The sequence below is a fragment of the Excalfactoria chinensis genome, chromosome 13 (genome assembly GCF_039878825.1).
Source record: "Excalfactoria chinensis isolate bCotChi1 chromosome 13, bCotChi1.hap2, whole genome shotgun sequence".
NCBI classification, from domain to species: domain Eukaryota; kingdom Metazoa; phylum Chordata; class Aves; order Galliformes; family Phasianidae; genus Excalfactoria; species Excalfactoria chinensis.
This window is the reverse complement of record NC_092837.1, coordinates 16,056,670-16,072,187: the sequence shown is the minus strand read 5'-3', so window position 1 is coordinate 16,072,187 and position 15,518 is coordinate 16,056,670. Positions and strand designations below refer to the sequence as shown.

The 15,518-nt window shown below is 38.6% G+C and overlaps 1 protein-coding gene across 12 annotated transcripts in view; it reads right to left on the bottom strand.

Annotated features, from left to right (window-relative positions):
- Positions 1 to 15,518, bottom strand: part of ANKHD1 (ankyrin repeat and KH domain containing 1) — a 101,675-nt gene that overhangs the window by 24,943 nt on the left and 61,214 nt on the right. For 10 of the 12 annotated variants that reach the window (XM_072347940.1, XM_072347943.1, XM_072347941.1 and 7 more), the window contains 5 exons: positions 11,274 to 12,017; positions 3,845 to 3,990; positions 3,588 to 3,699; positions 2,493 to 2,638; positions 479 to 621 (listed from right to left, as the gene is read on the bottom strand). In XM_072347940.1, coding sequence (XP_072204041.1) covers positions 479 to 621; positions 2,493 to 2,638; positions 3,588 to 3,699; positions 3,845 to 3,990; positions 11,274 to 12,017 — 1,291 coding nt within the window. The remainder of the gene's footprint in view (positions 1 to 478; positions 622 to 2,492; positions 2,639 to 3,587; positions 3,700 to 3,844; positions 3,991 to 11,273; positions 12,018 to 15,518) is intronic. The other 2 variants (XM_072347947.1, XM_072347948.1) reach the window with 1 other exon arrangement.

Sequence of the window (15,518 nt, the reverse complement as noted above, 5' to 3'; positions counted from 1 at the left end):
TCCAACATTCAGAATAAGTTGAAGTTCTTCTAGTGACTGAAAGAACATTCCTTTTCGTACAACTAATAAAGAGGAGGATTGAGAGACGTAGCTAAAATACATTTGGTCCTTCTGCTGAAAGTTTTTAAGCAAGTACAAATAGCTGCCCTGTGCTTTGGCTGTCTCCTTTGCCTGGTTCGACTGAAAACTGCAATTGGCTTCCAGATCTCAGAAAGGTAAAAAAGGGAAAGAGAAGAAACAGGTTTGCAGACTACAGCATCACTGAAAACTTAGGTATAAGGGAGATTAAGTTTGTCTGTGGTAGTTAAAGATAACTTAAAAGCCTTAATTAAGGTAATGTCAACATAAATAACAACATCAATACTGTAGAAAGGCTGAGAGGAGCCCTGAAAGAACTACGGATTCCAATATATGACTCAGAACAGTTAAAGACAACAACAGAGCACCTGTCCTACATGCAATTCATCTGAGGTGTTACCTTGAATTAATTTCTGCCCCAGCATTGAGAAGAATCTTGATGATATTGACATATCCACCAGATGCAGCAAGGCTTAATGGTGTATAGTCAGACACATTCCTATGCTCTTTGTTCGCTCCCCGGGCCAACAGCAAATCAACAACCTGAAAAGACAGCACTCACGTTAAAAGACATTTCACAGCCTTAACTATTATCTGAGAAACAAAAGAAGATTATCATGTTCAAATAGTCCGCACAGGTTTTAGTAGCGCAGCACCTGCCTTCCAAAAAGGCAAGTTTTGGATTTTGTCTAATAATTTTACCTAATGAACCACAGAATCACCAACGTTAGAAAAGACCTACAAGATCACCCACCCCAACCGTCCACCTATCACCAATAGCTCTCACTGAACCATGTCCCTTGACACATTGTCCAAACGTTCCTTGAATACCTCCAAGGTCCACCACCACCACTCCACCACCTCCCTGGGCAGCCCATTCCACCGCCTGACCACCCTTTCACAGCAGTAGTATTTCCTAACATCCAGCCTAAATCACCCCAGCGCAGCTTGAAGCCATTCCCTCTGGTCCCATCACCAGTTACACGAGAGAAGAGGCCAACCCCCAGCTCACAACCACCTCCCTTCAGGGAGTTATAGAGAGCAATGAGGTCTCCCCTGAGCCTCCTCTTCTCCGGACTGAACAGTCCCAACTCTTTCAGCTGCTCCTCGTCTCCTGTGCTCCAGACCCCTCACCAGCTTTGTTGCCCTTCTTTGAACACACTACAGGGCCACAATGTCTTCCTTGCAGTGAGGGTCCCAAAACATGAAAAAAGTCAAGGCTTTGAAAAGAAACCTTTTTGCTTGCTAGCCAGGTACACAGTTCAACTCCTGTAACATCTCACTCAGAGTCTTTCAGAAACTCCCATAACTTTAATTCCAATGAAACTTATAGACGACTTTGACTTTCTGTGTTACACGGTCTTTAAAACAAACAAACAAACAAACAAGTAATAAAAATCAGACTGACTGATCTTAATGGAACAAGGATGAGAAAGAACTCTGAACAGGGCCTCCTTAAGAGAAAAAGAGCAGAAAAATAAAATGCTTCTGGTGAAATACTGCAGTTTGGTGTGTATCATTTTTCTACTAAGACATCCAAGGTGGCCAGAACAGAAAGCTTCTCCATCACCTGCTAAGAATCAGAACACGTAGATTCCGGCATAAGGAAACAAAAAAATAATTTAAAAATAAATAAATAAATAAATAAATAAAGACACCTCGGTAGTTCAATATGCACAGACTATATTAACCTCAAATTTTATTTAAGAGTGCCAGTTCTGCTCTCAAACATCTGTGATTTCAAAGTTGAAGTTTTCCAAATTTTTCCAATGTGTTTTAATTCTTACAAGTTGCAAAACTGACCACTTTTGTACCTGTCAGAGAATCCTTAGCCATTAATATGGTATCTTCCATGTTGCCTGCCCATGACTGAAGCAGGAAAATTTTTATTATTATTATTTTTTTAAAGTACAAATAAAACAGCTGAGAGAACTGAAACATTACTTGAAGATTAGAAATATGTGTCCTTCTATTAAGAACATGCTCTATCTGCATTTATCAGCCCTGAGCTTTACCACCAAAGCTATGTACTGTCAACACAAAATTCCAGTTTCTGTCCTTATATGCCTGCACTGGATACCCTAATTTAAAGAGCAGGGTGTATGCACAAGGGAAGTGTTCAGTGAACAAAGCTCTACCTCCTGCACGAGGTTATTCACCTTGCAGGGATGAAATGGACAGCAGAATAATCACAGGTAACAAAAATAAGACAATAATACCAGGACAGCCAATGTAGAAAACAAATACCCCTTCATCGTGGGAGGAGATTAAAACTAACTACACTTATTCAATTAAAAAAAAGCTTTTAGAAAAAAAGATCTACTATACCACCAAAATAAAAACAAACAAAAAACCTGTACATAAAAATAACTACCAACAAAAAACAAATTCATCAAGGACAAATATGTCTGTACCTCTTGGCGTCCACCAGAGCATGCCAATGAAAGCGGAGTATCCTTTGTGCGCTCAGATTGTGCTTCTATATCCCCACCTTTGTCTAAAAGAATTTCCACTACACCAACGTGTCCAGCAGTTGCAGCAAGAATCAAAGGCGTAAAACCTTGTAACAAAAGATCATGTTAAAAATAAACTGGAGTACCTCAAAACTTTAAGCAGCAGAAATATGCAAGTTACAGTGATTTTTATTGCTCAGCTATGTCTTTCTCAGATTGAGTATTTTCTGAGTAATGCCCAACACTATCAGACAGTCTCCTAGCCCCCTCCTGACCCTGACACCTGGAGACATCTAGTGCATGACTCCTGCCAGCTACATTTAAAGGATCATCAGAAAAAAATAACCAACTTGAACAGTACTGCACTGTCCAACATGGATTAAGCTCTGACCAATTCAAGTCTTTAGACAAATCACTGCTTTCTATTTAATTCCTATTGAAGTTCCAAGAAGATAATACATATTCACTGCGGCTAGCACGACCTTTGGGAGAGAAGCATGATGATTCTGTTCTCTCAGCTCCAAGGGATAAGATTTTGCAGAATTTGATTATTGGGAATGACATGATACACAGCCTGACCCCTATTCCACATCAGCTCTGTAAGCGAAGATTTGATATTTACTCCAGTTGTAGAATCATAGAACCACAGAATTGCAGAGGTTGGAAAAGATCTTCAAGATCATCAGGTCCAACCACAACCTAACCATATAACCCTAACTCTAACAACCCACCACTAAATCATGTCCCTGAGCAAATTAGCAAATTCTATCCAGGATACTAAGGTATTTTGTGGTGGGTTAATTGTAACAATACAAGTGCTTTGTATTTCAAAAAATTTGCCTCACGTGCCATTCAGATAGATGAACTTAATTTCAAAAATATGGATAGAAAGTCATACAATATCACTATATGGTGTATACATTTCCGAATATGTACTAGAACTCTACATCTTTGCAAACTTTGTATATCTCCAGAAGCAAAATCATCCAAATCTCTATTTGAAATGTCACGTTTCAAGTCGTAGTTCAAAAGCAAACTTCTACTATTTCAGCTTACCCTTCTTATCTCTGTGTTCAATATTGGCACCACGTGCAATTAGTACAGAAACAAGTTCTTCATGACCTCCTGCACATGCAAGGGTCAGAGCAGTGTCGTGATTGCTTTCAGTCTGCACGGTTGAAAAAGAAGAAAATATTCAAAGGTTAAAAATACTTTAAGAGAGCTTTAGTATTTTTAATGCTACTTTATTATTATTTTTCTTTTCAGAATTTATCAGAAAGGAAATCTAGTAAAAACTAATTGAAATTACTCACATGTGCATCAATGTCAACTGAAGGATACACAGGGAGCACTGACTGTGGCGCCACATTGCTTGATGCCTGCGAGCAGGGCTCAGGTGCAGGGGATTCTGTAGTGTGCAAGGAGCCGGCGGAGCCACTGGGCACTCTGCTATTCACAGCTGAAAAGTAACAATGCATTTTTAGCCCACTCTTAGAAATTCTACATTTCTATAAGACTGCAACACTCCGATGCCAAAACAGAAGTGGAAGAAAACAAATTAAGGGTTCCTAACAACAAACATGTTGATATCTTGCTTAAAGAAGCGTTTCAGCAGTCAAATAATATAAATATTATCTCCAAACTGTGTTAACTTAGAAAAAGAATTTTATTAGTCTGGAAACATTATAAATTACAAAATTTAGTTATCCTTTCAAAATTCTATTTTTACCACACTAAAGATGAATCATACACTAAATCTAAGCAGATGGATAATTTATCAATAAAATACAAACCTAACATTCAAAAATGAAGTATCAATCTGGAATTCAGAAGTTTTTCACTTGAAAGTTATCAGAGAAAGATTGTAAAGCAAGAAGAGTTGACAGCGACTTATGCCTGTGAGTTACAACCCAAGAATGGCAGAAGAGATGGAGGGGAGGGAAGGAAAAGCAAGTTGAAAACTGTGTGCTCCCTAGGGTTTATTTCTGATTGGTCACAGCCTTCGAAAGATTTCATCCTGAAGGTACATCTCAGCTCAGGGATGCAAGTACTTTGGTAGGGCAACTTCATATTTAAATTTAAAAAATAATTAAGTTGAGAAACAGTTTTTACATTATGGATTTTAGAGGTAAGAGCTGAAAAGCCTTAGCAGATCAAGCAGAGGATCCCTGCAATACATATGCACAGGGTTAAGACCTTAGTATGCCTCTGTTAAACCAGTCAAAGCATCTGAGGGGAACTCAAACCAGAGGCTCTCAGCTGGGGTCACTTGCCAGGAAGCTCTAATGCACCAACTACTGATGCACTCTACAAAAACTCCTGCAAAACAGCTGTATTTAACAAGTTACTATTACTGCTGGAATGCCAAGTTCCTACAACGTACAGTATCTTTAGATAGAATATTTAATTAGTTTTAATTATTCCTAAGGATGTAGTGCTTCGCAGTATTCCTGAAACAAGCAACTGATCGAGAACATTAACGTCAGGTAAGAAATAAGCAGCACAGTCTTTTGCTTTTGTCCAAATATTTCAAGTGACAAGGGGATATGAAAGGTTAATTCAAATCTATGTATTGCCTACAAACATTTAAGTGTAGCTGTGATTAAATAGTTTGGCCTTCAAAATGCCATTAACAGCTCACACACTGGCAATTATCCATGCATAAACAGGGCAGACAGAAATATTTCAGAGAAATCTTCAACATGACTAATACCACTAATGAAGCCTACTCATATTTGACTGTAGGTGACAAAGGAAATACAGATAGGAGGAAGTTTTAGGTGGGTCAGTTCAGCCTGGGAGCAGGAGCACATGGATGGATGAATGAATGAACAGGGGGTGGGACGTACAGACTTTGAGGTGACAGTTTTCCATTGTATTTTTTAGAAGTCGCTAACTAAAGCATTCTCCCTGGTCTGAAGTCATAAACAAGCATTAGCACTGAGCCACCACATTTCAACAACAAAGTATTCTCATCTGAATGCCAAACTGACTTTTGCTTCACCTTATAGCCTTTGTGAAGAAATCAGGCTTCTGTAAGTTCCCACACTTCATCTGCTTACTATGGGTTACCACTTAGTGCAGCAGATGACAAAAAAATAATGTAATATGATTATTTTCCCCCTCAAAACACTGATGTGCATTTAGATATTACTCAGATTTCCGAAGACTATTCCTTCCAAAATACAAAACACCAAATCACTCTGCAAAGGAATAACTTCACTTTAAATCAAGAAAGATATTGACTTGATGCTTTCAAGTCCTGTAGCTACAGATGTGCATGAGATAGCGATACAGAGCAGGTGTGCACAGAGAAACCCTGCTGGTGCCACCTGAAGATTCCTGAATGGAATCCATCCAGTGCTGCTGACAGATTCAAAGAGTTCTCCACACTCCACAGCCATCACAGAAAGTGTCAAAGTATTTCTTGTGTACTTTCAATTCTCACCACGTGCTTGATACAGGCGTGTGCTTTAAGCACTTCACTTTACATAGCAACAATAAGGGCAAACGTGAGAGAACACACCAAGGGCAACAGAAACACAAACTGTCTCTAGGTATCACCTTTTAAAAAATACAATTTAAGAAGAGTCCTACAGTAGCCGGTAATTCACCCTCTCCTCTTAACTACTGTGCCCACAAAACTGCAGGATTTCTTTTTCCCTCAGTTAATTTATGCTTCCTTAGAATGTCTGACAAGATTGAAGATGGCTTAATAGAAGTGTCAGTGGGGTCTGTGCTCTGCAGTCAAACACAGCTGAGCACTTCTGCCTCCCATTTCATGCAGATGATTTAGTTCAGTGAACAAGCAAGATTACAGAATATACACATTTTAAACCAGAAGTATTATGTTGGAAACTTTATTGCAAGCTATCACAAAAAGGTTTGTGAAGAAATGAGAGTTAGTTGAGACTGGTCAGATGCCCATCCCAGAGCCTGTTTCCTCAAGTACACTCGCCTCTGTCACCACACAACCGTTACTGGCCTTCCAAAACCCATCCTGGCAGAGGACATCATTCTACTTGTGAATGCAGCCTTTTGCCAGAGATGAAGCAGTACCTGTCCTGGCTGGCACTGGGCCCATCAGACTTCAAATAATCAGCTGGACAGAGCCCATCTGATAGCTAATAGGGAAACTGCAGGGAACTTTCCAATGGCCAACTTGTAGCTAGTTGTATTGACAACACTGACTTCCCAAGCAGTAGCAACACCATACCTGGCCCAGATAACAGCAATTACTCTGGTCTCCGTAACTGACATCACTGCTGCGACAGTTGCACAGCACAAGAGCTCGAGGAGCAGAGGCACGGATGGATGGCAGTGTTTATGGAAAGACTGCTAGGACAAAACAAGTGATCAACAAGATCACTTTCAGTGACTCCAAGCAACAGTGCAGGATTTTTAATGGACTAGAATAATGTGCTGCTTTCATCTAAGACAAAAGCTTTTCAAAATGTAGTTCATTTCCAACAAAACAGGTATTTCATCTTTCCACAAGAAAAGATGTCAATAAATATACTGAGTCAGGCACTGACTAAAAAACAAGTTACATTCTCTCTTCACAATGTGTAACTTATATCTTGATAAAACATTTTATGACATAACTTGTGGATACTTCTGTATATACTTTTTAAAAAATACCTATACCGGGTCTAAAATTTATGTAACGATGACAAAGTCCAATCTCCTTGTATTTTAAGATGGGCTTTGCAGTTTTCCAAAGACTTTCTTTGCATCATAGTCAAACCTAAGGCAAATCTCCAAAGACATGGATGATCATTTCCCAAAGTAGTGAAAAAATTATCACAAGAAGCAGAAGTAAAACAGAAGCAAGAACTTAGTATTTTATCTTGTACAACTCCACAGACACTGATAGAACCTTAAGCAAACAGCTTCTGGATGCCACCACAGCTGCAGTCTATTCAGAATTTGTAGAACTGTTACGAACATTCATGAATACTAGTCCTGTATTTCAGTTCTGCTTTCCTCAAATACAATGGTTTTCAGGACAAAGAGAACAACCTGTTTCCACAACAGAGCAGCCTTTCTGCTTTCAGTCCTCCCTGGGAGCTTTTAAATTACATGTTAATGTACACAGGCATTTGTGCAGGGGTCACTGTCTCACTCCAGCTAACCCAAGTAACTAGTTATGCTCCAAACAGCAATCCTAAAACGAAGTAACTCACAGGTCACACCTTTAAAACAGCTCCTTTAAAACGTTCCTATTCTATGTATCCAGCCACAACTGAAATTTCAGAACCAAATACAATTTAAGTGTCTTAAAGCATCTGGTATTTCTGTAGATGAACCCCAGCTCCCTGGAGGAGAGGCAGCCAGAAGCACACAGAAACGCTAATGCTAATGCAGAGCAGAATCAACAGGAATAAAAACATTTTAACTACACAGAGAACCTAGCAACAACAAAAGTTAGTCCCCCACCTTGAGTGTCGTCCCATCCTCCCCACCCCCAAAACAAACAAACAAGCAAACAAGAAAGTACCGATTCATACTGCAATCTACAAAAGTCACTGAGGTAAATGTGCAATATGAACAGCAATGAAACTCCAATGATGCAGGGCGAGATTCACAAGAACCCAAATCTGTACTGAATAATGAAAACTGAAGTGAAAATTGTGCTCTTATACTCGAAGATGTGATCCAAACTTATTGTTTTCCCACTCTAAACTGTGTCTATTTATTTATTTATTTGTAAATCAGATTTAAATTTTGACTGCATGTGACACCTTCAAAGACTGGATTAGGCATTTATTGTAAAGTTTCCCTTTACCACATGTAAATAAATTCCGCTATACCCAAAAGGAGTTGCTTCATTTTCAAGTTTTACACTACAAGTTACTCAGTTAATTCCGCACAGCTCAGGTGCAGGCCAAGCAGCTTTGTGAAAGGAGGGACTCAGGTTACTTACCAATGATTCTGACTGCCACTGAGACTTTAAACACTTTGTACCTTACCATCATCTCATCTCCTACCAGTTATTCTGTTAGCTGACGCGAGGCAGGAGACAAGATAAGTACTCCATTTATGTATATTGTCACAAGGAAGCTGTGTGGCAAAATAAAGATTTTGTAGAAATGTAAGGCATCCCAAGAACTAGTTTAACCTGAAGCCTGGGAAAAAAAATTGCTTTTTTTCCATTGCCACTGGTAAGAGCAACAATAACAGTTATTTCAGTGCACTGGGCAAAAGCTGATTCAACATCTCTGTTCCTTTGAAGCAGCCTTAATACAACCTGGATACTCAATAAGAATAAAATTATTATTTCTTCTAAATCAAGCATCAGTCATCGCCATTAATATAGATCATAGAATCCTTAGAGTTGGAAGGAACCTCTGAAAGCCACCTAGTCCAACCTAGTCCAACTCCCCTGTAACCTGTTCCAGTGCCTCACCACCCTTTCCCCTTGTCCTATCACCACAGACCCTGCAAGAGAGTCTGACCCCATCTTTCCTATAGCTCCCTTTTAGATACCAAGTGGCCTCTCTCATGGTCACCTCACAGCCTTCTCTTCTTCAGGCTGCACAGCCCCAGTAGATCCACCAGCAATCCTGCAATCAAGGGAGATATTTCACAGGCACACCAAATTCTGAGTCTGAGAGAAGGGAGGAGTCTTCCTGTGCACCGGGCGCTCAGCCCCTTTTATAGCAATTTTAACCAGTGTTTACAGTCCTCTTACAAAAAAACAAACAAACAAACAAAAAAAAAAAAACAGGTTTTGTGTATTTTATTGCTCATTATTTCCTTACCAAACTAATCACTAAGACACATCTGGGGGGAAAGTTCAGGTCTCTTTCAAATACAAATCAAAGAACTTAAAAGATTTGTTAGATTTACAGATTGTTTTTAAATACACATACATTTGAGTTTCGTGAGCTGATGGTTTAACCTGTGCCTGGGATTTAAACTGAACAAAATAATCTAAAATCTCTCTCAACATTTTTGCAGACATTTTAAAATGAAACAAATTTATGAATTTGGGAATCAAGTGAAGCAATGCCAGTAATTGTTGCAGATGTGTCTGGAATTGGGACAGTTAATGTTTCCTTGAGTTGCATCTCTATTTTAAAAAAAAGATAAAATGAAAAAATAAAAATTTTGAATAATTTTAGGAGTTTGTGCTATTTGCACCTTGTTCAGAGATTAGGTTTATCCTGAAAAAGTTGCACGCAAATTAAAAAAAAACAAAAGGAAGCATCACATTTACTCTTAAAGGTCCTACTGTCAAGCTATTTCCATTCAAACATTTTTTCATTAGAAGATTTATTTCTGCCTGCCTGAGATCTCTACAAATGGCAAACAACTGAGTTTATTTCATTTCTTATGTATCAGTGAATGAAAAGACAATGTGAATTTTTTCAAAAGGTAGACTGGTAAAATCCTTGACAAGTCTATTTTCAGCCTAGAACAAAATTAAAAGAGCTGACTACAGCAATTTTTCATTCTGGGCATACTGACTATTACTATATCAAACACAGTTGCTAACCTTTAATAGGTATATAATGCACGACGGTCTGCTAGAAATGTTCAGCTCTTAAACAACAGTATTTCAAAGACTGAGTTCTTGATGATTCTTGGTTTGAAATAATTGTTGAAGTTCTATTCCTTGCATACTGCAGCTCCAAATCCTGAGAAATGTTTCTGAATTATCCAAATGTTTTGTTTTGTTTTTGTGTTTTCTTTTTTTAAAGTGAACTGACTACTCCCAAGAACACCCCAGAACAGCAGAGAACTAAACCCAATACTCTAAAACCAAAACGATATATTTGAACTAAAACCACCTAGGTGGAGGGACATCACAACTGTTGGTTTGACTGCGTTTCCGAGGAAGCTGCAAAGTCGCAGTGAGCCTCAATTATGGTTATCACCATTCTAAAAGCTCACCAGACTTGTTACCAGAATCTCTTACCACACATTTCTAAAACCTTGAAACAAACTTCAGGGTACAGGGCAGTGATTATGCAGGGGGGAGAACAAGACAGGGAAACAAGGGCCGAGGGACAGACATAAGGTGCTAAGTAAAGTAATTAAAAACACAGAAACAACCTACTACAGACTGAACAGCACTGGCTATGCCCTGCACACCTCCAGCAGTAAACACACATCCTAATCAAATACATGAAATGAAGCCAACAAAAATGGCATCTCTATTCCACAATGAAACTCACAACCTAATGTATGGGAACTTCAATTCCGTTTCATACTATTACCTACAAGTGGAAGAATGCTTTGATTTTTCCTTTTCATCCAGATAACAGGACACTTTTTCTTTTTTTTTTTTTTTTTTTTTTTTTTTTTTTTTTTTGCCATGTTATATGTAATAAGCAAATGTTCCTGCATAACAACCACAGTTAAGAATGTATTCTGAAAACATAAGCCACTACTGCATGAAAAATTCTACAGAAGACAGAAAAAAAAACCATCACATTTTTAAGTTTCCTAGTGGGCACTACTAATCACAATTAGGCTTTTTAAAGTAGCATGGAAAAGGATAATGCCAAAGAGACTCTAACAGGTCTCCACTACAAGAGAAGAGATTTTTTGTTTTGCTTAAAAGTCTCATGTTAGAACTGGAATTCACTGTTAAGATTAATAGTTCTAATTAGGAATTTTATGCATAAGTAAGTACTCCCAAACTGGAAAACCCCAAGATATTTTTGGAGGGAAGGAGAAAAGGGAAACTGAGCACACAAATTAATGCAAACATAGGTATATTTCTTAACCCACCTGCTATTAGGTCATCAAGAGTGTCGGTAAGCGTCTGTGCTGGAGTGGCAACCATTAATCCGTCTGGTTCTTGAACTAACAGTCCCTGCCCAGCAATTTGCTGCTGCTGTCCTACATTCTGCTGATTACCTATTGCTTTCTGAAGTTCAAGAGACTCTGTCCCATTATAATCTAAATTACCAGAAAAATTACATTGCGGTGCTGGCAAAGGCTGGATAGGGACAAATTCTATTTGTTCAGCAGGTTGTGGAGAATGTTGTTGCTCATCATCTTTTGACAAGACTGAGTCAACCTGAGGTAACTCTGAAAAGTTATCCTCTGGCAGACCCTTATCAGCTTCCACTTCTGGGAAGACCCCCGTAAGTGGGCACTGCTGCTGCAGGGGAAGTGGTGTGTCTGTCTGACCTTTGGTCTCCAAATATTCTTTGGTAAACTGCTGTTGTGTTTTCATCTGCAACTGCCTTTCCACCTTCTGTAGTTCCTTCAATATTTTCTTCTTCTTCTGTACTTGTTCTTCTCTGTTCTTTTTAAGTTCTTCAATCTTATCTTTATTTAAAGGTTCACCTTGAATTAATTCCAATGACTTAAGTTGTGCTTTTTCAATAGCACTAATTCTCTGTCCAAGTTCATTCAGCTTGCCTTCAGTCTCTTCTACTATGCATTCCAAAGGCTGGTATGGGTGAAAAGGTGGCAGTAGGTCCTTATCTGCTACCTGCAGGGAACTTGACTTCTGCTTGGATGCACCTAAGCACATGAAAAATGTTTGAAAAAATGCCATGCTGAAGATACCCCAAACCTCCCCCTTTTACCCACCAAAAAAAAAAAAAAAAAGAAAAAAGAAAAAGAAAAAAAAAAGTTTAACACCGCACATCCTTCAAACCATAGCAAACCATAGTAAGGTAAAAACCCTGTGCTCGACATTAACACAGAAAGGACAAAGCAAAGCAAATAGCTAGAATGTTTAGTATTGATTTCAATATTCCCTTGAACACAGCTGCTTTAATCTTTAGGAATAAGGAACCTTTACGATATCTGACACACGAGAGTGCATCTTGGAAGTAAAATCAGCAAGAGTGAGGCAGTTAAAACAAATCTGCTAAGTTCTCAATGTTGTTCTGGTGTGCAGAGCAAATTAAACTAAGACTTTTCTAGATGCTAACTTCCAACAGCAAAGTTACAAGCAAAAGTACTTTGCATTTGACAGAAAACTGGCTCTATGGTAAGATCAGTTTATCAAAATACTATTGTGTTCCACCCTCACATTACAAACAAAATACAGCCACATATGCAAATACCTTTTAAAGCTTTAGCACACCTTGAAAGCTGGACAGAAAGCTTGCACCTTCCCTGCCACACTCTCCCCAGTTACAAATTAGCAATTCTGCTCACTACTAGGGCTCAAAAATCAGTCCAACAACATACCATGCCAGAGCACAGCTCCTATGAATGCTCACAAGGCACTGCCTCCATGCAGCACAGGCTGCTATCATGAAAGTCTCACAATAGCAACAGCCAGATCTTGCTAATACTTCAGTGCTTACATTTTGATTATTACCTCAGCTTAAGATAGTTTCATTACAAATGTGAAAGATTTACCTTGACCAAGTAATTTTCTGCAGTAACACTCACTTGCTATACCTAAACAGTAATACATGCTGCTTTAAAAAGCAAACAGATCTTGAACATTTACAAAGCAGATTCATGCATCTTAGCATTAAGTAAGGGAATTATCTAAGAAAGAAGTTACCTAAAAAATTATTCAGTAAAATTTAAGTCTGGATCCAAGAACTAAAGTTCCGTGAGCTCTGGAAGGATTAAATTCTCTAAAACACCAATTTATTTTTTCTCTGCATCTTCTTTCACCAAAATGTTAATTTACAAGTGATTCCATTGTACATTGCTCTGACAAAAAGAATCCACATACACTGCACTTTTTATTTTTTTTCCAAATTAATTGAACAAACAAACAGGTTTGAGGATTTTCTGTTATAAAGACAAAGAAAAGGTAATAAAATAGAGTTGAACCAACTCTATGCTAAATACATTCACCAAACAGTCTCTGAAGTGAATGCAACACCTCACTCATAACCTCAGCATACCAAAAGCCGTATGTGTGCTAAGTACTAAAATATACTAGGTACATTGAGGCAGATCCCCTCATTAAGCTCTTCCTCCCATTTAGTTATTCTATGTCACCAATATGTACTGAAAAATTAGTACCTTCCAGCTTAACACCCATTCAAAACTCTCCTAGTGCTTTATCTCTGAATCCTAAATCCCAAGAGAATTTCTCCAAAGAGAATAAAGTAAGTGAGTGAAGTTCAGCAATTGCTGACTTTGCCAGTGGATACTCAGCTCAAGACTCTTAGTAGAAGCTTTTGGCTGTTTGGCTTTGTAGCATTTGTAGGTTTACATAGTTATCTTTTTGTTTAAAAGCTGCAATTTAATTAAAATATATATATATATATAATTTGAGACCACTATAAAAACCATTTCAACTCACTAAAATTATGTAAAATGTTTTTCTACAATTGTGTTATATTCAAATAAAAGAAAGAGTTAGTTGGTGCTTTGCTGTTCTGCCACAAGTTCTCTTATTTAACAAAAACATTTTAGTAAGTGTAAATTAAGCCACAGCTGAGAAGGGAATGCTTCATACTGCTCTGCTTACAGCCCTTCCTAAGATTAGTGTATGTACCACCCTCATCATAACACGAAGCATTCCCATGACTTCTGACAGTTCTGGGCAGCCTCCTTCACTCCACAGGAAAGCAAAGCTGCAGTTCAAAGTGCCCGCAAATAATGAAGTATCAATACTATATATTCATTCCCACCTGAGTAGAAAACAAGCTTTTTTGTCATAGGAAAGCCTTATCTAAAAACATCAGGAGAAAATGAACGGCCAAAGCTATCCTATATAAAGATTGGGCGTTTCCAGTCTGTGTTGAACAAGAGACACAAAGCTGGTCTCACAAGGAAAAGCCAACTATCCTAACAGTGTCTCAGGTCTGGAACAGGCACCGACAGTTCAGGCAACTTTTGAACACAATTTAGAAAAATCAGTAGAGCCTACAGCATACTGCTGGGCAGACTGCACAGATACGGACATAATGCAAGAAGGGAACACCTAGGCTCTTCAGTTCCAAACATGGTGCAGATACGTACTTTTATCAGCTTCCAATTAGTTAGTGGAGCTGCCTTATGTGTTCTAAACCACCATTTCTATACCAGAAAATGCACGCCACCTATAATCTTGGGAATAAAGATATGCTAAACTTGACATTCTCATTGTAACAACCTGTTCAAGCCAGAGCTGGAGAGGATGCTATTGGTAGCTTTGAAGGTGTAAGCATTGGGGGTATGCTGGAAGTACTGAAAGGCAGTGATTTCCTGGTTTTATCCAAATCTCTTCTATGCATTCTTTACACCCTGAAAAACACTATGCCAACTTTAATAAATACTTTTGAACAAGACACTATTTTATACCCTTGCTTTTGAAATACTTAAACACAGGCAGGAATTAAAAATCCAGTCAGGCCAGGCCATAATTACTTCAACTTGAAAATATAAAGTAGATATGTGTTTATATATAATATATAATAGTGTATGTGTGTGCGTGTGTGTGTGTATGCATATGTGTATGCATATTTGAGTGGAGTACCAATCTATAAAACCAAGCTACTACAAGACTAACCCAGCAATACTAAGCAGCCCATCTGGTTTCCACATCAATTATTTTGGCCACCTTTAGAAGACCCTTTTGGTACAAAATGAATAGAGCGAAAGCCCAGTTGCAGCTGAGCTATCAGGCAATCAAAGTTACAGGAAAGAGACTCATTCAGCTGATGGAAGATCCAGAGTGGTTACGGGCACACCAGAACAGCCACAGAGGAAGGAAACAGTTCCTCCCTAGTTTACTTTGTGAACAGTAGCATCCACTTATTTGTAGCACCTCTTTGTTGCTCCATATTTCCACAGGTTCTGGACCCTAACCGTATCAGTTTAGCCCTTACCATCATTCCTGCAGTCACCATCTTGCTTGCTGCCTCTCACGCTTCTCTTTTCGCAAGTACATGCTCAGCTGTTTTTTTAACCAACATTCACCACTCAAGTAAGACCTCCTCTGTACAAACACGGCTTCCCATTATTTTCTCTGAATTACTACAGAAAAGGGAATTTGAAGTTTCATACACGTCTACTGTGTTCATTCAGCACATTGTGCAGAATCCTCTAAGTACCTAAACT